General features: G+C 42.0%; 1 protein-coding gene across 1 annotated transcript; it reads left to right on the top strand.

Annotated features, from left to right (window-relative positions):
* Positions 1–7967: 7967 nt before the first annotated feature.
* Positions 7968–22144, top strand: LOC133114213 (interleukin-21 receptor-like). Its single transcript, XM_061223383.1, has 9 exons — positions 7968–8034; positions 18718–18814; positions 19113–19239; positions 19766–19950; positions 20178–20332; positions 20500–20665; positions 20817–20928; positions 21036–21120; positions 21221–22144. Exons 2-9 carry the CDS (start codon positions 18730–18732, stop codon positions 22142–22144), a joined length of 1839 nt encoding a protein of 612 aa, XP_061079367.1. The 5' UTR covers positions 7968–8034; positions 18718–18729.
* Positions 22145–23969: the final 1825 nt, after the last annotated feature.

The raw sequence follows: 23969 nt of genomic DNA, 5'->3' as shown, positions 1-23969 counted from the left end.
TTCCAGGAGAATTTTCAGGATGGGGAGATCAACAAACCAGTGCCACCACCATAACCGGATGTCCAGGAGTGTGTGATCCAGGTCTCAGTGAGGGTGAGGAAATGTAGGGACAGGAGGGGCATAAGCACAAATAAAGTCAGCCCCCCTGCAATTGTGAAGCACTCAGTTAGTGGGAGGGAGCAGAGGTTTGAGGGGTTCTGTCGCCATTGGAGGGCCACGTCACTGGAAGCACCTTCTGTAGGAGACAGAGCAGACTATAATGGGGTGCTGACACATACTAACAGCATTGCTCTGAGCACACCTAGACAACCTGCTAATTGCTAAATATAAAAATTAGATCGCTAAGTTTCTAAAAATTGATAATCACAGTTGTTAATAAAAACATTATGAAAAACATCCAACGTGTCTAAATGATTCTGATCGGCTAATCTGAATAACAACAAACTAGTGAGTCTAGGGACAGCTGATTCCGAAATGTGAAACACTGAACAGCTGGTCTAACTAACAACACGGCAACTAACAAAACTAGCAACAACTGAGTAAATCCACAAGGTTTCCTTAATATCTAATACTGGCACACGAGGTGAAAACAGAATCCGGTACTTATACTCACTAGTCGAATGGCCTTCAGCAGCTTCTATGCGCCTGGTGGAAAATGCACTTGTTATTTTATTTTTTGGATAATACATTTTCATTTTCATTTCCACTTTGCTCCATGTTTTTTATTTCAATGTATAGTCAACATTGTAACTGGATATAATAGTGTATCCTATTCGAGAGGTGCAGGGAATGCAGAATGGGTCCATATGAATATCGTTATGGGTATGGGTCCATATGAAGCCCAAATGGGAAGTTGGGATGACATCAACCCCATTTAATCATGAAATTATGAATGTTGAAATGAGGTCGTTGAAACAATGTAATCAAAACAAGGTCTTCAACTTCCACCTTGGGTCATATTTTAGCTGGTCTGACGTCAAAGATCAACACTGATTCAAAATCCCTTCTCGACCCTGATTGGCTATTCTTGAGAACTTTGATTATCAGTACAGTACATTTTTCATTAGCAAACCTGAATATACAATAATGAAATGAAATCGCAACTTCGTTATTATTATAGTGCTTGAATTTGACACTAGCTGCTTTGCCATTACTCGTTAGGGTGCTGTTACATCAGGTAACACTTAAAACAGCATGTGAGCTATGCTGAACTTAACTAGTATTAACCAAACCTTTCTTAACTGTCTTTTATTAGTTCTCATAAAACAAATTCATTCTTATTTTCCTCTATTCAAGTAACATGAGCACTCACCAAATGTCACATACGGTCCATCCATCCATCCATCTCCCCAGCAACGCATACCAGCTCCTCCTGGCAGATCCCAAGGCGTTTCCAGGCCAGGAGAGATGTATAATCTCTCCAGCGGGTTCTGGGTCTACCTCGGGGTCTCCGCCCAGTTGGACGTGCCCGGAAAACCTCCAAAGGGAGGTGCCCAGGAGGCATCCTGATCAGATTCCCAAACCACCTCAATTGGCTCCTTTCGACTTGAAGGAGCAGCGGCTCTACTCCGGCCAATTCCTTTGTTTTAGCAATACACATTTGATAAATGGTAAATGGTTGGCATTTATATAGCACCTTTATCCAAAGTGCTGTACAATTGATGCTTCTCATTCACCCATTCATACACACACTCACACACCAACTGCGATTGGCTGCCAAGATGCCGGCCAGCTCGTCAGGAGCATCTTGCTCAGGGACACTCCGACACAGCCTGGGTGGGGGATCAAACCGGTAACCCTCCGACTGCCAGACGACTGCTCTTACTGCCTGAGCCATGTCGCACATTTGGGGTTGAGATAAAAAGATGAAGACAAGACAAGAGTTCAGAATTTCAGCTTTTATTTCCTAGTATTTACACCAAAAGTATTTAAAGACCACCCCATTTCTATGTGAGCAAATATATTGGAACAGAAAGTATTGTGATGCTTTTCCAGGCTTTTACTGCACACTTTTTCAGCTGTTGTTTGTTTTTGGGGGGTTTTACCCTTCAATCTACTGTTCAGGCGCTGAAATGGGTTAAGGTTTGGTGATTGACTTGGCCAGTTTAAAGCCTTCCACTTTTTCTCCCTAATGAAGTTATTTGTTCTGTTGGCAGAGTGCTGCTTTGAGTTACTGTCTTGCTGCATGGTGAAGTTCCTTCCAATTAATAATAATAATACATTTTATTTGAAGTGGCGCCTTTCTGGACACTCAAGGTCACCTTACATTGTGCAAAATACAAAATAAACATGGTAAAAACATGATACAAAATATCCCATTTAAAATCATCAACAAAAAAGAAAACATGATACAATATATCCAATTAAAAATAATTTACAATGAACATACAATTAATATCAAACAAACAGACAGCAGACAGAGATAGACACAACAACATGTAAAGGGAAGGAAACAGTCAGGGGTATGCAAGAGTAAACAGAATTTTGTGAAGTTTTTTGAAAGATGACAGTGACTCTGTATGGCGGATGTGTATGGGTAGAGAGTTCCAGAGCCTGGGTGCTGTAGAGCTGAATGCTTGAGCACCCATAGTAGAGAGTCGGGTGGTGGGGATAGACAGGAGGCCAGCTGAGGAGGAGCGGAGAGTGCGAGTTGGGGCATAGTCGTGAAGAAGGTCAGAGAGATAGGGGGGTGCAAGGGTGTTCAAAGCCTTGTATATGAGTAGGAGGATCTTGAAATCAATGCGCTGTTGAACTGGTAACCAGTGTAGCTGAGTGAGGATGGGTGTGATGTGTTCATGAGATGTTGTGTGGGTGAGGATTCGGGCAGCAGAATTTTGTATAATTTGAAGTTTGTTGGTGAGTTTGGTGGGGAGTCCTGAGAGGATGCTGTTGCAGTAATCCAGCCGGGAGGTGACAAAGGCATGGATTAGAGTTTCAGCACTGGTGTGGGAGAGTGAGGGGTGGAGTCGGGAGATATTGCGGAGGTGAAAAAAGGCAGTCCTTGAGATGTTTTTTATGTGGGGACCAAAGGATAAAGTATTGTCCAGGATGATGCCAAGGCTTTTGGCTTTTTTGTTGACAGGGGGACAGGGAAACCATCAATGGTTGTCAGGAAGTTGGATGTTTTGGACAATGTGGATTTTGAACCAATGAGCATGATTTCAGTTTTATTGCCGTTGAGTTGAAGGAGGTTTGTAGTCATCCAGGTTTTAATGTCATGAAGACAGCTGAGGAGGGACGAGGGGGGGGGCAAGAGGACAGAGGGCCTGGTTGAGATATAGAGTTGCGTATCATCTGCATAACAGTGAAAGTTGATGTGATGATAACGCATGATATAGCCAAGGGGGAGGAGGTAAATGATGAACAATAATGGACCAAGCACTGACCCCTGAGGGACACCATGGGTAACTGCAGCTGACCTGGACCTATGGTGTTTTAGCTTGACAAACTGTTGTCTCCCCATCAGGTAGGATGTTAGCCAGGCTAGTACCGGTGACCCCCAGGGTTGCTAGGTGCTCCAGAAGGAGTGGGTGGGAGATGGTGTCAAAAGCAGCGCTGAGGTCGAGGAGGATGAGGATGGTGAAAAGTCCAGAGTCTGCAGCACGGAGGAGGTCGTTTGTGATCTTGACAAGGGCAGTCTCTGAACTATGTTTTGGTCGGAAGCCAGATTGGAAGGGTTCAAGGAGGTTATTTTAGTCCAGGTGAGTTTGAAGTTGGGCTGCCACAACACGTTCAAGTACTTTTGACACAAATGGGAGGTTGGAAATGGGACGGAAATTGTTTAGATTGTTAAAATCTACCAGATTTAAGTGAGGGAGGAACAGAGCCAGAAACCAGGGATGAGTTTATAATCTGGGTGAGCAGTGGGGAGAGGGCAGGGAGTGCAGCTTTAACCAGAGTGGTAGGCAGAGGGTCCAACTGGCAGGTGGAGGACTTTATTGTGGTAATTGTGGTATTGTGGTATTGTGACTGTGGTAATCATTTTGGTTATAGTCTCCTCAGTGACTGGAGTGAAGGTGGAGAGACAGCTTTGATATAGGGGGTCCATGGGGGTGGACATCCAGGAGGGCAGGGCAGTGGGTGGGGGTGACAGGCATAGCTATTTATGGATGTCATCAATTTTAGTTTGAAAGAAGCTCAGGAATTTATTGCACAGGTCAGTGGAGGTGTTGTCAGGGGAGTTATCAGGTGGTTGAAGGAGGTGTTTCACTGTAGAGAAGAGGGTTTTGGAATTGGCTCTCTCACTGTTGATGACATTGGAGTAGTAGGAGCTTTTGGCCGCTGTGAGGGCATTTCTGTAGAAGTTAATATGGTCAGAGTACGCTTGGGAGTGGACGGTTAAACCAGTTCTCTTGGATAGTCTCTCTAGACGGCGCCCTGCAGTTTGTAGAAGGCCTTAAGAGGGGCTAAAGTGTCCAGTGAGGAGGAGAGACAGGCATTGTAATGGGTGACCAGTTCGTCGGTAGATGAGAGTGGGTCAGGGGTGGGGTGCGAGGTGATCAGACTGATGAGATCAGCATTGTTAATGTTTTTAATATTTCTAAATGTGATGGTGCGTTGAGGTTTTTTCCTATATAGCTGAGCAGGGACCTCAAACATGACAGCTTTATGATCAGAGATGGGGAGCAGTAGGTCAGTGAGATTGATGGGAGTCTAGTAGAGATAGGAAATCAGTGGCGAAGGTGGATCGGGCGGGGTTAATAGGAATGTTAAAATCTCCTATGACAAGCACGTTGGGAGACATGGTGCAGACTGTGGACAGGAGTTCAGAAAGCTCAGGGAGAAATACAGGGGAAGGTTTGGGTGGGTGATAGATAGACACAATGATTAATGGACAAGAACTAGGCAGTTTAACAACAAGGTGTTCAAAGGAGGTGTGCTGAGGTAGAGTTACAGTAGTGAACTTGAGAGTGGAATGGTAAAGTACAGCAATCCCACCCCCACGGCCACTGAGACGAGGCTGGTCCAAGTAGGAGAACCCAGCTGGAGTAGCCTGATTTAGGTGGTAGTAATTCTGGGGCTGCTGCCAGGTCTCAGTCAGACAGAGAAAGTCCATGTTATTGTCAGTGATGAAATCAGAAATGAGCGGGCCTTTGTTACTGAGGGAGTGGACATTAAATAGAGCAAGTTTCAGTGTGTAACTAGGGTGAGTCGTTGTCAGGGTAACAGATTGTAAAACATTACTGTTAACAGTGCGCTTAGTTTTAACAGCAGCTGGGGTGTGGGGGCAATATGAGGAGGACCAGACAGAGGGAGTAGTGCCAGCCTTACTGTAAGAAACACTCCTTCCACTAGGTGGGATTACCTTTCTGAAGGAAGGGGGGTTTGTGAATCTAACTGTTGTTCGGACAGGAATCCGCATAAAATTAATAGTTGCAGGGATACCAGAATAGAGGTCCTTTGCCGGCAGACCAGTATTGGGGGAAATAACATCAGTGATAGGGCCAGGATGAACACGAACGTTTCCAGAAATAATAAGTAGCATTAAAATCAACATACGGCAAAAAACTGCAGCTAACAACATCAGGAAAAACACAAAAGCAACACATAGCAGTTTGGAGGGGGCCATACTGTCCTGTTTAGCAGTTTAAGAACAAGTTAACACTCACCCAAAGGCGATTTCAGTCCGTTAAACCAGGGTTAGTGGAGAAAATAGTTTAATGTTACCAGCCTGGAAGTAGCTGGGCTGCTGAAGCCTGGGCCTGTTCTGGTGGAAGCTGGGCTGCTGTAGCCTGGGCCTGTTCTGGTGGAAGCTGGGCTGCTGTAGCCTGGGCCTGTTCTGGTGGAAGCTGGGCTGCTGTAGCCTGGGCCTGTTCTGGTGGGAGCTGGGCTGCTGGAGCCTGGGCCTGGCCTGGTGGAAGCTGGGCTGAGATCAGTCTGTTGAGGCCGCTGTTGGAGCCTGGGCCAGGTTTAGTTTGGACGCATTTCTCCATCAGTTGGCATATAATGTATTTATAGAATTAATCCTGCTCCTACCATCATGAGTTACATCATCAATAAAGATAAGTGAGCCCAGTCCATAAGCAGCCATGCAAGCCCAAGCCATGACACTTCCTCCACCATGCTTCACAGATGAGCTCCTATATTTTGGATCATGAGCAGATCCCTTCTTTCTCCACACTTAGGCCTTTCCATCACTTTGGTAGAGGTTAATCTTGGTCTCATTAGTCAAAACTTTGTTATTGAACTTTTGTAGTTCATCTCTGTACGTCTTTGCAAATTTTAATCTCGCCTTCCAATTGTTACTACTGATGCTTGCATCTTGTGGTATAGCCTCTATATTGATGATCTCCAAGTCTTCTTCAAACGATTGATTGAACTACCTTTACCTGTGCCCTATGAAAATTGTTTGCAATGTCACTGACTGATGTTTTGGGTTTTTTTCTTCACAGCTCTCACAATGTTTCTGTCATCAACTTATGTTGTTTTCCTTGGCAGACCCGTTCGATGCCTGTTGCTCAGTATGCCAGCGGTTTCTTTCTTTTTCAGGACATTCCAAGTTGTTGTACAAGTTATCCCCAATGCTCTGATGTATTTCCCCTCTTTTCCAAGCTTCAAAATGGCTTGTTTTTCTCCCAAAGACAGGTCTCTGGTCTTCATGTTAAAACCAAGAGTAGACATTCAAAATGATTTATTGTTTAACCAATCAATCAACAGGACACATCTAGGCAACAAAAAACACCTGTCAGTTAAATGCTCCAATATTTGGATCACTTAAAATTGGGTGGTCTGATACAAAAGTTGATATGTTCTAGTTTAACACATCTAGATAAAAATACCAGGAAATAAAAGCTGAAATTCAGATCTGTCATCTAATGTACGTCTTTTGACCTCAAACTCAATTGTCTTCAGAGTGTAGAAAAAACAAAATAAATTACCTTGCTGTTCCAAAACATTTGGCGGGGACTGTAGCCTAGCCTTTTTTGGGAAAATCAACATGTTACCCATCGAAATGACCCAGTATCTCAACCCAGCAATGTGTTTACAGAAACAACCCAGGAAGTCTTAGAATGAAGTCTCAACTTCTCCGCGAAGCACGCCTCTACCCTTCATGATTTTATTTCTTCATGTCTCGCTTTGTCGATGTAGCCTCAATTTCCACTAATAAATAAAACCAATAAAAATCATAAGCAACAGATTCAGCCAATGATAATGTATATTATCCTCTGCATGCATTTTACTTCAAGTGGTGCATGATACTGTTTGAATGATAATAATGTGATTAAGGACTGCTGATAGCCGATCAATTAATTTAAACTACGGAAAACAAGATTCTAGGTTTGGGAGTCACAGCAAAGTAATTGCTACTAAATTGTAGATGATGTTGTCTTACCAATTTAAACACTACTGAATGAAGTTTGTTGACAACTGTGACATCCTCATCCATCTGGCCAAGGTTTCTCAAATTTGGTTACCTCATGTCACTCCTTAGCAGTTTCTCTCTTGTTTATTTTACCTGCCATTCTATCATTGGCACAATTACTGTCAGTCTAAAGGAATCACTTCCAAATTGCTGAAAATGAAAGCATTCACTGATCTGACTGATGAAAAGTTGTGGTTCATGAACACGGGAATTTAATTACGGGAAAGGTTAAGAATAATTAAGACAAATTAACAGTTCATGGGAATGCACCTGGGAATGTAATGGAATGAAACCTAATATTGAACGAATGGTTGTTAGATTTATCATAAGGACAAGGCATTAAACAATTGTTAAAAGTGAATAAATGAAGGTGGACAGCCTTTGGATATAAATTGTGGAGATTAATAGGCATCATTTAGGCGCTATGTCTCAATCGAATCTCCCTATAAAGCAACCCTTTCGGCCACTCTAAACTGTGTTTTTTAAATTAATTTTATTAAGACGTGCGCATTGGCTACGGTCGCTGGCGACGCCCCCTTATTTTATATTCACTGCGTGTAACAAATCTTAGCAAAACAGAGATTGAAACCCAGAATCAGGAAACTTCCGAGCACATCAGATTGATTCATAGACTACTCCCCGCGAACTGTACCGCTGACGAACTTCACAAGGTACCTCTTTACTTCTCTTTGGCTGTGTGCCACGCTTGAAAAAGTGCTTTACGAAGCTTATATAAATAAACTTCACGAACTAACATCTAGGTTTTAATCTTACATTCAGAACCAATTATGAAAAGCAAGTTTGGATATATCGTAATATTTTAGAGTCTAACAATTGGATTTAAATAGAATGCATTCTCTTATTCAAAATAAATTCTTCATATTTTTAAATTTCTTTCGCAAAAACGTCCTACACCATGAATAATATGCAAATAAGCTAAATAGGTAAATAAGCTTGTTGGCAGAAGATTTCAACTGATTTGAGCTTGTGTTTATTAAATGTATTTCGTGTTGGCTAACTTAAATTGTGACGAGCTATCTCTAGTTAATTTGACTGCTTGGTTGTCAGCAGCTAGCAGGGGTGAAACGCAGTATTTAAGTTTATTTGATACTTAGATAAATCCTATCCTATTACGAAAATGATATGGATACAGTCTTACAACCCTATTGGAGGGTAATAAACATGAAAGGAGGATACACGCAAGACGTTTGAGCAGTATAAAATACAGGTTTATTTAAATGAAAAATGCGAATGCGACGTGGCGGTGATTGGACGCAAGATGGTAGTGTAAACTTGCTTAAATATGTTAGAAGCGAAGCTACTTCCGTGGTTACTGTAGCCATACATTTTTTCATTACGGAGCGAGTAGTAATGTTACGCAGAGGATGTGCAATAAATTTTCAGGCACGGTGCCGTATTTCCGGCAGTTGGCTGTTTTTTCCACAAAATAAAAAAAAAAGAGCCAAAACACAACAACCACTGCCCGGCCAAGTGAAGATAATACATAACTTTTAAGGCGGGTCATCTTACCAAAAAAACGGTTGGATTAAAAAATGAAAATCGATTAAAAAGAAAAATACGAAATAAGAAATCTGATGTCGAACAGCGGCATTTGCTGGTCTAAAATAACATCACGCAGTTTGTCATTGAATCGTTACCAAATTGGGAAGTGACCAGCTACCCCATCCCCACTACCACCCATCCCCCCTAGAATGGATACAGTATAAAGAAATGTTCTGTTGCCTACTGAGTGCAAATGAAATCACACAGGCTACTTGCTGAATGCTGCGTTTTGCTCTCAGATGATGTTAAGTAAATGATCGGATCACCAAAACAGTGAAAATATAGTTCAATGCAGTCATTTCTATGGGATACCAGCGTATAGAAATTAATTACAGGCCCAGTCTGCCGTGCAAAACGACTAAATCTCTTTTCCTTGAATGCAGCCTTGATCTGCAGAGAGGGGTGAGAATATGGGACAAAGTAGAAAAATAGCTTTCATTTGCAGCTGATGACACACCAATGATAAGTGACATACAGCCTATGCTTCATGGGGAATGCCTCGTTGTACTCCTGAATGCATTTGCATACTGCAGAAAGGTCTGCATCAGTGGGCAGTTTATTGAGCAACATTACTTTCGCCACAGCAATTGTGCAAGCTCATACTATTTTGCTCTGTGTCAGCAAGCACTTGAAGTGGCTTCAGGAGAGTGGTCAAGAAAAGATGCAGATTTTGGCAGGAGAAATGATGTGGCCCTCATTAAATCAACATTTCTTTGAGATAATCTTGCCTACATCTCCACAATAGCTCTTTCAAGAATGCTAAACATAGCTATTTTAGATTGAATTGGAGTGTTAGTTTGGCCAGAGTCACCATGCTCAGTAGTTGACAGGACAACACTACTGTCAATCTGGGAGTTCACTGACCTTCTCCTCATTACGGCTTTTCCTAAATAGGGCGTAGTTTCATTTTTGATTAATTGTTTTTTTTTTTTTTGGTTTTTTGGTTTTTGTCCGGGCAGCACGGATGGTGCAGTGGGTAGCACTGCCGCCTCACAGCAAGGAGGTCCTGGGTTCGAATCCCCGTCGGCCGGGGCCTCTCTGTGCGGAGTTTGCATGTTCTCCCCGTGTCTGCGTGGGTTTCCTCCGGGTGCTCCGGTTTCCTCCCACAGTCCAAAGACATGCAGGTTAGGCTGATTGGAGAGTCTAAATTGCCCGTAGGTATGAGTGTGTGAGTGTGTGAGTGAATGGTGTGTGTGCCCTGCGATGGACTGGCGACCTGTCCAGGGTGTATTCCTGCCTTTTGCCAAATGTATGCTGGGATAGGCTCCAGCCCCCCTGCGACCCTGATCAGGATAAGCGGGTTCAGTTAATGGATGGATGGATGGTTTTTGTCCTTAATGTGGCTTAACACCAACCCTCAGCTGGATTTTTTTCCACCTTGAATCACACAAACTATATTAACCATTTCCCTGAGATACAAGGTTTTCTACTCTGTAATGTTTTACAATTGATTTAAAATGCTCCATTTGTAGATCCTGACCTGTGGTAGACTTGAAAATCAATACTTTGCCCAGAAGTATAATAATATTTACAATCGTTTGATTCATATTTTTAAAATCCCCATGCAGGACAGTCTATATCCAAATCAGCCTTGATATTACATTTTCGTAGCCACATTTTAATTTGAGTCCAGAAAAGGCTCACTATGGGAGAGTACCAAAAAATATGTTGAATCGATTCGGTTTCATCTTGGCATGATCTACATACTGGAGAATGTTCTATACCCCATCTATGTAGCATTTCTTTGGTGGCTAAAATTCTATACAATAGTTTCAACTGGAAGGCTCACATAAAGGAATCAATAGTTATTTTATATATAGATTCATATATTCCATTGGAGGGGTGCATCAAAAAGCTGTTCCCATTTGTACTAAATTTAATGATATATCGAAAGCACCTTTGCTTCTTAAATAAAAGAGATACAATTATTTTAGTACTGCTAGTTTTTGTCCATTATTTTTATTTATATAGGGTCTACAGACAGTCTACAGACAGTTTCCCAGACACCTTAACCAGTTCCCTTTTCCAATTCTGTGGTAGGGATGCAAGTAATTGATTATAATTTTTCATGGAACCTGTCCATACATTTTGGTAGTTTGTTCATATGACATAATTTTACCTTCTTCAGTTAAAATATCATTTACAAACATAATTCTGTTCTCAAATCATTGTTTCATGAATATAGGTTTATTACCTATTACTACACTTGAATTGAACCATATAATACGTTGAGCTATTTGGTCACCTTTTTCTTGTGGATGATATTGGAATTGTAACCATCTTTGTATGGATTCATTGAGAAATTTAGACAAATCAAAATGTTTTTTGAAACATTTGAAATGGACAGAATGGCCAGAAGGCCACCCTTAAACATGGGATGAGCCTACTACTACTGAACCTACTACAAAACGTTTTCGCAATTAGTGATGATTTCAAAGAAGAATTTAATACTTTAATATTCAATAACTGTACCCCTCCACAGTCATATGTATTATATACACTCCTCAAAAAATAAAGGGAATCAGATCTTGATGAACGATTTATTCAAGTTGAAAATCTTTACTGATGTACATTGTATAATTTGTTGAGAACAAAATTATGTAACAATGGTCAAAGGAAACCAAAATCATATTGAGGGCTGGATTCAAAATCACACCAAAAATCTGAGTAAAAAATTGAAATCACAGGCTGATCCAACTGTGAATGTGTGAATTTTATCACAGCAACTCATAATGTGACTCAGTAGTGTGTATGGCCCCCGTGTGCCTGTACGCACTCCTGACAACGTCTGGGCATGCTCCTGATGAGTTGGCGGATGGTGTCCTGGGGGATCTCCTCCCAGACCTGGATCAGGGCATCAGTGTGCTCCTTGACTGTCTGTGGCGGTACTTGGCAGCGTCGGATGCACCAATACATAACGTCCCATAGGTGCCCAATTGGATTTAGGTCAGGGGAATGTGAGGGCCAGTCAATGGCATCAATGCCTCCCTCATCCAGGAACTGCCTACACACTCTGCCCACATGAGGCTGGGCATTGTCCTGTACCAGGAGGAACCCAGGGCCCACTGCACCAGTGTAAGGTCTGACAATCGGTCTGAGGATTTCATCCCGATACCTAATAGCAGTCAGGGTACCGTTGGCTATGACATGGAGGTCTGTGTGGCCCTCCAAGGATATGCCTCCCCAGACCACCACCGCCGGTCTCCTGGTATCTTTTCCATGCTCTTGAGAGTGTGCTGGGAGACACAGCAAACCTTGCGACCGCACGTATGGATGTGCCATCCTGGAGGAGCTGGACTACCTGTGCAACCTGATTGGGCTGCAGGTACCGCCTCATGCTACCAGTATGCTACATGCAAAACCATTACCTTTTTGGGGGTCTTGCTTTTGCATCTCCGTTGCACCTGTTGTCACTTTCATGTGCACCAAACCAGGTGAAATTGATTCACAATAACTTGTGCTTCCTAAATGGACAGATTGATATCCTGAAATTTAACTGACTTGCTGTTACACTGTGATGATTAAGTGTTCCCTTCATTTTCTTGAGCAGCGTAGGTATGTTCATTTGATTTTATCTGGTTTCCCATTCTAGATAAAATATTTTCTGTTCATAGGGTTTAAAAAATTAATAGCCTGGACTAGATAAAGACATAAATAATGATATAAACTGTGAGGTTACTAGAGTTTATTGGTGTCGTTTTGCCACATATACTCAAACAATTTTCTTGCCATGGTTGCAGTATCTTAGCAATTTTTGCTGATTTTCTTTTAAAGTTTATTATTAAGAGGTCACTCAAGTTTTTTAGAATGTGAATTCCTAACAGATTTACATCCCCATCTGTCCATCTAATTGGCAGAGAGCATGGTAATGTAAATGTAAATGGTACATTTATCTTTGTTTAGTTTTAAATCTGATAAGATGGCAAAGGTCTAGGTCTTCTAAAAGTATTTTAGGGAGTTTGAACATGGAGAGAGAAGGAAGCTTGTGTCATCTGCATACATTGATATCTTGTTGTGTATGCCACAGATATCAAGACCATTCATATCTGTATTGTCTCCGATCTTAATTGCTAACATTTCAATGGCAAATATGAATAGATATGGTGAATTATTTACTGTTAACAGTTCATCTTCCCTTATTAGGCCTTCACATGAGTCACACTGAGGAAGATTAATTGAGGAGCTCGGACTTCTGGAGGGAGCTCGGAGTAGAGCCGCTGCTCCTTCGCATTGGCACTTACTAGTGACCTAGCTAGATATCAGTATTACTCTCAGGTTTACCTTAGGCTATATATATTACTATGTACACTAGCTTTCCATTTCGATAGAGAATGTTAGCTAGCTAGGTAGCTAACTATAATGTCAGTTTTATGGGTTGAGGGTTTTTCTCCTTCTAGGGAGTAGTTTACCTCATATGCCATTTGGGGCCTTAGGGCTGATATTTCCCATTTTTATTCCCTTGTGTTTACTATGTAATTGTACTATGTATGTCTACTGTGAAAAGCACTAAACAAATTAAATTGAATCAAATTGACAATGATATTGATTATGTGCATTTTTACTGTAGGAATTTAGAATTATGGGATTACAAATTTCTCCAAAATAGTAATTGTATTCAATATATGGCACGATTTAAAAATCCATAAATAAAGGAAATCAAACTGTTTTCAGGACACACAATGACATTCTTGACAAAGATGATCCCAGGTATAGATGCCATCAGCAATGTGAACTATTACTGTAAGAATGTGCAATTATGGGAACTGTATTCAATAAATGGCACCATTTAAAAATCTCTAAAAATGTAAATCACACTATTTTCAGGAAATACCACATACCTCTTGAAGAACATTTAGCCAGCTATAAAAGGCATTTTTACTGTAGGGAATGTGGAATTATGCCATTGTAAATCAAATTTACACTACAGTAAAAATGCAGGGAATCAATGGCACGCATACCTGGGAAAGTGTACTTAAAGATACTTTTTCAAGTCCAGTCATTCGTGCCATTTTCGGTAATGAAACCTGTTCCGTGATGCAAAATGTTTACCTCAAAAGAAGTAAATAGCCTATGCTTCTGTATGTCATTTTATTGTGCTTTACAATAGGTGTTCTTGCACATGGCATCGCCCCTCCCCTGCCAGAGAATAATCATCACCTCCTTTCAATGTGAATGAGATGGGCTGGAATTCTCACATATTATTGAGTAAAGATTAAGAAATCGCAATGGTCTTATTCATCTAATTTTAAGTTTTAAAACTATTAATATGTGTCAATAATTGTTGAAGGTTTCTGTCAATATGCTAGTTGCATATACATAGTACTGTCTCATGCTGCTGGTACGAAATGCTCGCTTTGGTCACACACTGTCAGAACAGCAGAATCCCTCCCCCTATTTCGACGCAGACTCAAAACCCACCTTTTCAAACTCTACCTTAGTCCTCCCTCCTGATTTCCCCTGCCCCTCCTTTCTGATATCCCTATCCTTGTCTAACCCCCCCCCCCCCAAAAAAAAAATGCACTTCTGATGACAACCATGTTTAGAACAGCATTTCCTGTGTATTTTGCTAGTTTCTGGATGTGATGCTCTGACTTATGGTAGAACCTATGCACTTGTAAGTCGCTTTGGATTAAAAGCGTCTGCCAAATGACTAAAATGTAAATGTAAGCTTTCGTTACACAGTAGTAGGAGTTGGTTGGGCTTGACGTGCTGAGACAGCTTGTACACAACCCCAAACCTGTCGGGCCTCATGTGGTATGAGACTGTAATCCATTACCTGGAAGACAATAGGTCAGGGGAGAGTACTAACAAACGAACTCCAAAACACCAGAAGCCAGAAATGGTGGAAGGTTGGGCTTGGGGCTAGCAACCCCAACCTGCTACAAACATGCCAGCAAGGAAAAACCAAGAATCTTCAGCCCTGGGAGAAGATGGACCTCATGTTGGAAGTATGATGCAGTGTGGTGAAAGCCAGAAACATCCAGAAGCTACCCTCCTGACCAACATTATCTCAACCTGGGCTATCACCACCATGGGAACATGGAATGTAAGGACCAGACTGCCCAAGTGGCTGCCGAGATGAGGAACTACAAATCAAGATGGACTGGATCCGGCCAGAAGAGGCTCGCCTCGCCACAGGAGAGATGATGCTGTAATCAGGCCATGGAGAGGATGATGTACACCATACCCAGGGAGTGGCCTTGATGCTGTCCAAGGCTGCCCAGGGAGCACTCGTTGGATGGGAGGCACATGGTCCTAGAATCATTTCAGCTTCCTTTAGATCTAAGAAGGTAAATCAACATGAACATTATTCAGTGCTATGCCCCTACAAATGACAGCAATGAAGAGAGAAAGGAAGAATACTACAGCAGGACATCATTCAGAAATACCCAGGAAGACTTCAACTTGACTTCAACGCCAAGGTAGGAAGCGGGGCTAGGAGGAGATAATGGAGGCAAGGTCTAGGAGAGATGAATGACAACGGGGACAGGTTTGCAGACCTATGCGCCACTAACAACCTGGTCAACAAAAGGATACACAAAGCAACTTGGGTCTCACCGGACCTCTCCATTGAAAACCAGATGGACCACGTGTGCATCGCAAAGAAGTTCAGGGGGTCCCTCCAAGATGTATGCGCTAGGAGAGGAGCCAACATTGCCTCAGACCACCACCTCCTGGTTGCCCGGATGAAACTGAAATGAAAGAAAAACTGGACGGGGGAGAAGAATCAGAGACAAACATTCAACACTGCACTTCTGAGATACTCAACCAAGCTAGAAGAACTCACACTTAGGAACAAGTGTGGAAGTGATGGAAGAAGAAGAGGAAAACATCGACAAGAAGTGGAAGGCTGTGAAGGAAGCAGTAAGTACAATGTGCAAAGAAGTACTGAGGCCCGAAGAAACACAACCACAAGGAGTGGATATCAGCAGAGTCACTGAGGAAGTTTGAGGAGAGGAAAGAGAAGAAGGCACTAATCAACAACAGTCGCACAAGAGCTGAGAAAGTCAAAGCACAAAAACAGCACACGGAAGCCACAAAGAGTATTAAGAAAAGCATCAAGGCAGACAAGAAGAACTATATAGAGACTCTTGCAGCAGAAGCTGAAGAAGCAGCTAGACATGGAAATATGAAAGACTTGTACATCACCACAACAAGCTCTCAGGAAAGTTCAGTAAACCAGAAATACCAGTTAAGGACAAAGATGGGAAGCCAATCATCGGTGAGGAAGGACCTAAGGGAAGATGGGTCGTTTTGAGGAACTGCTAAACAGACCAGCACCACGGGACCCACCAGACATCCAGCAAGCGGACAGCGATCTGCTGATAGACTGCAGCATTCCAACAAAGGAAGAGATCCACAAAGCTGGCATGGCACGGCAAGGAACCGCAGGACCCGATGGTATTCCGTCAGAGGCACTGAAGGCTGATATAGAGACTATGGAAGAGATGCTCCATCCTATCTTTAAGAAGATATAGGAAGAAGAACATATCCCATCAGAATGGAAGGAGGACTATCTCATCAAACTACCAAAGAAAGATGATATGAGCCAATGTGCGAACTACAGAGGGATCACACTACTGTCCATCCCAGGTAAAGTATTCAACAGGATTATACCTGACAGGATGAAGGATGCCGTCCACCCACAGCTCCGAGACCAACAAGCGGGCTTCCACAAGGACAGATCCTGCACAGACCAGATTGCAACACTGCGCATAATATTGGAGAAGTCACTGGAGTGGAATTAGATCATAAGTAGATCCCTTCTTTCTCCACACTTTGTTCTTTCTATCACTTTGGTAGAGTATTGGTCTCACCAGTCCATAAAACGTTCCAGAACTTTTGTGGCTCATCTCTGTACTTCTTTGCAAATTGTAATCTTGCCTTCCGATAGCATGCATCTGGTATAGCCTCTATATTGCTGCTCTCTAAGTCTTCTTTGAAAGGGTGATTGCGATACTTTCACCCTTGCCCAATGGAAATTGTTCACTGGCTGATGTTTTAGGGATTTTCTTCACAGCTCTCACAATGTTTGTGTCATTAACTGCTGTTGTTTTCCCTGGTCAACCTATTTGATGTATGTTGTTCATTATGCTGGCGGTTTCTTTCTTTTTCAGGACATTCCAAGTTGTTGTAGAAGCTATCCCCAATGCTTGTGCAATGGCTCTGATCGATTTTTCCCTCTTTTCTAAATGTCAAAATGGCTTGCTTTTCTCCCAAAGACAGCTCTCTGGTTTTCATCTTGGTTTATCTTTTCTAACCCAAACATATAGTCTTCACAGGCAATACCCAAGGCTAAAACCAAGAGTAGACATTAAGAACTATTTATGGTTTAACCAATCAATCTTACAGGACACATCTGGGCAACAAGAAACACATGTTCCAATACTTGGACTCACTTAAAAATCGGGTGGTCTGATACAACAGGTGATATGTTCTATGTTCTAGATTAAAAATACCAGGAAATAAAAGCTGAAATTTGAATCAGTCATCTTGTGTAGATCTTTTGACCTTGCTGTTCCAATCATTTTGGAATGGGACTGTACAATTAAGAATTGGGCTCTGGTTAACCTAATTTTTCAAATAAAGTTCAATTTCAAATGTGAGTGAATAACACTTGAAGGTTAATTTTCTTTTAAAAAAATCAGTTTTAATAGAGAAATAAACTTTTCTGATCATTCATGTGTCTGGACAAAAAGGTATGCAGATGTTTTGTATTTGGGGAGATTTGGGGACACTTAAGGACATCTGGGTTCAGTTTTGGGAAAACTCATGTGGAATTTGAATTCCTGTCAATATCTTTACCATATTGAGTTGACATCAAGTGTTTGTGCACAAATATAAAGTAGTTTTTGGTCCATGACTTGAGAATTAAGATATTCAGTGCTAAACAAAGCATTTTGTCATTTCTTTGTATTTTAGTATAGCTCTGCACACTATGTACGTACTCTGACATAAATTTGTCAAATGTCCAGGGCAGGTTGAATCTAAACCTGGTAGTTTGTTTATTCATGAAAAGGATTTACCTGACCATATATTACATTACATGAGTGGCATTTGGCAGACGCTCTTATCCAGAGCGACGTACAGTTGATTACACTAAGTAGGAGAGAATCCTCCCCATGGAGCAATGCAGGGTTAAGGGTTAACAGCTGTGCGGATCTTATTGTGGCTACACCGGAGATTGAACCGCCGACCTTGTGGGTCCCAGTCGTATTGTATTCTGTGTCACACAGACAGGGACCTGGGCCTCATCAGGGTGCATCCAACTGATAGTGTATTATTCAAGATTGACTATTCACCCAGATTCTGATGCTTAAAGGTACAATAGGTATGATTTTTGTGTTAAAACATTGTTATAAGACCATTTTAAATCCCTTCCTATCATTGAAAAAGGCTCACTGACATGTTGACTCACCCTCAAAATATACAGTTTGTACCAAAACATTGTATAGCTGTACAATAATTCAAGCTCTTTGGTTGAAAATTGGTTCTAATTGCCACAGCCAATGCCATTTCAATGTCAGCGTGTTCACAGAGAAGGGGTGAGATAAACAGTGTTGTGGTTTGAGCTAGGGGTGTGAACGGCTAAATGTTTAACTGGTTACAAAAACTGATGATTTGTCACATCCCTAGTTTGAGCGTGTTTATTGCTGTAATTCCTCTCTTGACCATTAGAAGTCCGAAATTACCTATTGTACCTTTAAATATTGGGTCATATTGTGAAAACAATATGTGTATCACAACTTTGGGAAAAAACACAGACCACTGTCACATGGCTTTTCCCACAGGAGGCCAGAAATATGAAGCTGTTGTTGGCCATCCTGTGGGCATGCTGCCATGAAATGGTCTTCCTACAGGCCTGTACAGAAAAAGCTGGACGTCAAGGTAAACACAGCATTCTATGCTAAATATTTTAGCATTTCTCTCTCCTAAATAATCTAGTATTCCTCTTTCCTAAATGTTCCACCATTCCACTTTCATAAATGTTTCAGTGTCTTATTTTTCATAAACGTTCCTGCATTGTTTAAAAAAAGAAAAGTTGAAGTTGAAATCTTCATTGCACATTCTTCCTGAGTAATTGTTTTCAGTGCGAAATGTGGACTATGAACGTGTTGTGCTGTGTTGAAGTATATTTTTGAATAAGAGCTGTGAGTAAGATCCTCATAACTGTGAGTGATTTCAGCTTCGGACAATGGCCTCACTTGTGTGACTAATTATTGGTTCAGAATAAGTTGTGTGCTGAACGCCACAGTACAACCTCTCAATAAGGAGCGGTCCCATTGGCTGAAATTTCAACACTGCGCTGAAAAGTGAGTGTCATTCTCTTTCTCGAATGATGAGTCATGTGCATTCCTTTCAAGGGTTCAAACCTTTATATGTAATATATAATATGCTTTCACCTCTGAGAGAGATGGCGAATGGGTACTATAATTGTAATATTTAAACCACATGAGAGGCAAACAATCAGTATTACATTAAACAAGTGTGCCTTTTGCTAATTATTAGCAAATATGTGAATAATTTATACAGACAGATAATGAACAAATAATCAATACATGCAGCTACACACATACATGCAGCTACACACATACACTATAATCTAACCCTTCAGGAATAAGCATGGTGGGTAGGAAAATGGGTTCACGTGGGTTGAGGTTGTGGGTTTGAATGCCAGCTGGGACACTGGCATTGTGCGCTTGAGCTGCTTCAGTAAAATATCCACGAATCTAAACTGACTGTACGTAAAGACTTACATTCGGTTGCTCTGGAAATTTTCAAAAATGCATTGCATAAAATATAAGACTATGTTTGGTTTTGTGTCCTGTCTTTCCACAGTGATGCAGAATTTGAATGTCAGCTGGTGAAAGTAGGGCAGGATTTCAGCTGCTCCGTTCAGGCTGAAATCAAAGAACAGGAATCATTTATTTCAGCGGATCTTTTCAAAGTAACTCTCCATTCCCAAAGGAGTGGACATGAAACCCGATTATTAATTAATTCTACATTCCGACCCGCATCTAATGGTAAACTCCAAGTGATTTTAAGGGCAAATTGTGTCTTGTCAATAAATGTTATTTTTTACATTCAATTCTTGCAAGCTACTGCAATAAGCAATATGTTTAAAGAAGCTGTATCATTAGTAATACTATTACCATGGCTGTAGTTCTTAACAGATTGAGAATATATTCTACAGCAAATAATAATTGTGCCGAAGAGGAGCTCATTCTGATCAATCACTTTCTGTCCACAGTAAAACCAGATGCTCCAAACAATCTGACTGTTGTCAGGAATTCCGGCGGTTACCTGTTTACCTGGAATAGTAATTACGAGAGCCATCCGTATCGATCATTCATCAAAAAACTACAGTATAAGCTGTTGTACCACAGAACTGGGTCCCCAGATCAAGTAGGGCATATTGTTGTGTCTCTTAAAACTTAAAACTCTTAAAACAGAATCAATATATTAATTTTCAATCCCATTTTTAGATTTTTTTTTAGATTTGGCTGACTGACTGAATTTAAGATGAATGTACTCATATTCACTGTGCAGTATTATTTTTTGTTTTGACACAGGCAATTATAGTCGAACCAATGGTGAAAACACAGCAAATTGATGATGACAATCTAGAAACAGACACTGAATACACTGCAGTTGTGTGCTCTTTTGTTCGGGACAATCAACAAAAACAGTGCAGTGAGTGGAGTCCCCCGGTAAACTGGAGGTCAAAGTCCAAGCCAGGTGAAACCTTTAACTGTGCTTTCTTTTAGTGGAATTCTCTCAGAAGAATGGCTCCATTAGCAAACCTGAATTTTTGTTTGTTGATTCGGCATATGTTGAGCGTGTGTTTTGCAAAGGGGATTCTTTATGTGTCATTGTGTTTTTGGTTTAGATGTGTTGGCAGTGAGAGATTGGGAAAAGATCACATTACTGTGGAATATAGTGTTACCCATGTGTGTTATTGCCGGGATCCTGCTGTGTTTCTTCTTCAGTCCCACAGTTAGGTAATCATTGTTTTTGTTATGTACTCAAATTGTGTGTGTGTGTGTGTGTGTGTGTTTGTACAGTAATGTGTATGTTTATGACTACAGTACACTTCAACGTGTTGCAGGTTAAAGATAAAAGTCTGGTCTGTTATACCAACACCTGCTCCCTACTTTCAGCCACTCTTCACAAGCTACAAAGGAAATTTCAGGGTAAGTTTCATCCTTTGTTTATCATACATCCACATATTTTCAGACAGTCCCTGACAGTGTTCCTGGCCAACTTAAAAACCTGCCTTTATTCTGGCCCTAGAGCTGGCTGGTGTCCCAGGGTGGTCCAGAAGAACCACTCAAAATGGAGGATGTGCAGGAGATTGACAGAGTCAGGGAGGCCCAGCCACTGCAGGGGGAGGAGTCTTGCCCTCCAGCCCCTGCCCCTCACTCCTGTCCCACTCCTTACGTCACCCCCGGTGATGACGGCTGGTGCATGGGGAGCCCCGCCCCCAGCCCCACCCTCAGGGACCCCCCTGACACACTCCTGCCTCTGTCCCTGCTGAAGGTCTGCTTAGCAGAGATATTTGGCTCGCAGTCTCTGGGCCTGGTTTTGGCTGGTGAGGGAGACTGGGAGAATGAGAAGGTTATGTTGGGGGAGGGGGCGAATGAGAAGGTTATGGCGGGGGAGGGGGAGAGTGAGAAGGTTTTGGCGGGTGAAAGGGAATGGGTGTGTGAGGACCCCAGGCCCAGTCTTGACTGCTGCTCGCCCCAGGATGCCCTGACCTCCCCACATGGTGGCCCGTCCACCCGCCTGGACTATTGCACCCTCTCAGTACTAAACAATGAGTTTGTGTCGAGGTCACCCACACCCGGCACCCTTACAGACCCACACAATGAGCTCAGCCCCGAGACACCCGGCACCCTTACAGACCCACACAATGAGCTCATCCCCGAGACACCCTGCACCCTTACAGACCCACACAATGAGCTCATCCCCGAGACACCCTGCACCCTTACAGACCCACACAATGAGCTCATCCCTGAGACACCCTGCACCCTTACAGACCCACACAATGAGCTCATCCCTGAGACACCCGGCACCCTCTCAGACCCACACAATGAGCTCATCCCCGAGACACCCGGCACCCTCTCAGTCCCGAACAATGAGCTCGTCCCTGGAATACTCAAACCCTCCACCCTCACAGACTCTCACAATGAACTCGTCCCCAAGACACTGATATAGAGCATACCAAGACGAGTCTGCCAGCTTCAGATAAGGCTTGCTACGCTCTCGCTCTGAGTATAAGTTGGCAAAGCTGGAAGACTCTGATGACATTCAACATTTCTTGACCACTTCAAAAGACTGGAAAAAGTCAATAGGTGGCCAAAAGATGACTGGGAAATATGCCTTGTTTTCCAACATTCCCTACTTTATATATATATAAAGTGTGTTTCAATTATGGGAGGTTAACATGAAGAAAAATTGTTTACAAGAAATTTAAAAACCAAAATAACATTCAGAGGTTATTTCGAGCCATCTGTTTCATTTACACTCAGTGAGCACTCAGTGTGGTTATTTGTTACTGTCACCTTCCTGTCAGCTCCTCTCTCCTTTATTAGCACTTGGCTGTACATTACATTACATTATTGGCATTTGGCAGACGCTCTTATCCAGAGCGACGTACAACAAAGTGCATACCCATAACCAGGGATAAGTTCGCAATAATTTTTTTTTTTGAACAGACAAATAAACAAACAGAGCAAAAGTGACCAAAGTTAACTATCCAGTTAACTGTAGATAATGTGTTAGATAATCAGACCCTATCAAGCTAACAAGGTTTTTTTTGCGGGGGGTTTTCACCCTCTTAGAAGCAAATCCTAATGGTAGTTAATTTGCCTCCAGCGTAAAGCTTACCGTTAACTGTTGTGAAGTTTGGATAATATAGTTTGGGTGTATTTTTGTCCAGAGAAAAATGGCTCTTTTCTCTTTCTTCTTTCTAAAGTCAAGCAGCAACACTATCATATAGTTAAGAGGTGTTTTTATCTCTCTGGTTTTCTGTTGCTAGCTGCAGAATGATCATTCTGTGGGAAAACGATTTCCTTTAGTCGTTCGTCTGTCACCTTTGTCTGCTTGTTGAGCATCTCCAGAGCAATATTCTTGATCTGGAGGGCCGGCTCGCGGGCCGAATTGCACAGCTCTCAATTGGAAGAGTTCCAGGAACTACATAGTACGTCAGGAACTAGTTTGCACACCACAGCTGGGAAGGGGCAGACTCCAGACCAGGCAGGACGAGTTGGGTGACAGTAGGGCGCAAGCGAAGGAAAGGGCATGCACACTGCACAGGGGCGGTATTTCCAGAGGTGGTGGTGTCCAACTGATTCCAGCCTTTGCAGGAATTGGACCCAGCCCCTGTCTCAGAGTGGGAGGATTGATGACCCTCAGGGCACATAGCTTGGGGATGGGTGTAATATAGAGGGGTATAAACTTATTAGGAAGGACAGGTCCAGTAAGAGAGGTGGGGGTGTGGCTGTTTATGTAAGAGAAAATCTTAGTGTGCAAGAGATTACAGAAATTGACCAACACATGCCTAGTGAGGATATTTGGATTAAGCTTATTTGGGAGGTAGATGAGGGTCTTAACATTGGTGTGTGTTACCGACCACCAGCTTCAGATAGTAGTGTGAATACAATGCTCTTTAAAAATATAAAACAATCTTGCCAGGGAGGCAAGACTATTATCCAAATATGAACTGGAATTTGGACAGGGAAAAGACAAGGAGGAATTTTTAGATGTTATAAATGACCTTTTTTGACACAGTATGTCTGCCAGCCTACAAGAGGGCAATCAATTTTAGATCTGGTGATATATAATGATTCAAACAGAATTTGCTGGATGGCGGTCGGTAATGGAATCAATTGGGACAAGTGACAATTCCACAATAGGTTTTGATGTATTTTGACAAGCTGAATATTGTAATATCCTTGCTAAAATTAAAAAAGAACTAAGGTTTGCCAAAAGACAATTTGAAACGCAAATCGCAGATGATGCAAAATGCAATCCCAAACGC

This window comes from Conger conger, chromosome 16 (genome assembly GCF_963514075.1).
Source record: "Conger conger chromosome 16, fConCon1.1, whole genome shotgun sequence".
In the NCBI taxonomy this organism is placed as follows: domain Eukaryota; kingdom Metazoa; phylum Chordata; class Actinopteri; order Anguilliformes; family Congridae; genus Conger; species Conger conger.
Note: the sequence above shows the minus strand (reverse complement) of the source record. Positions and strands in the feature narration are given on the sequence as shown.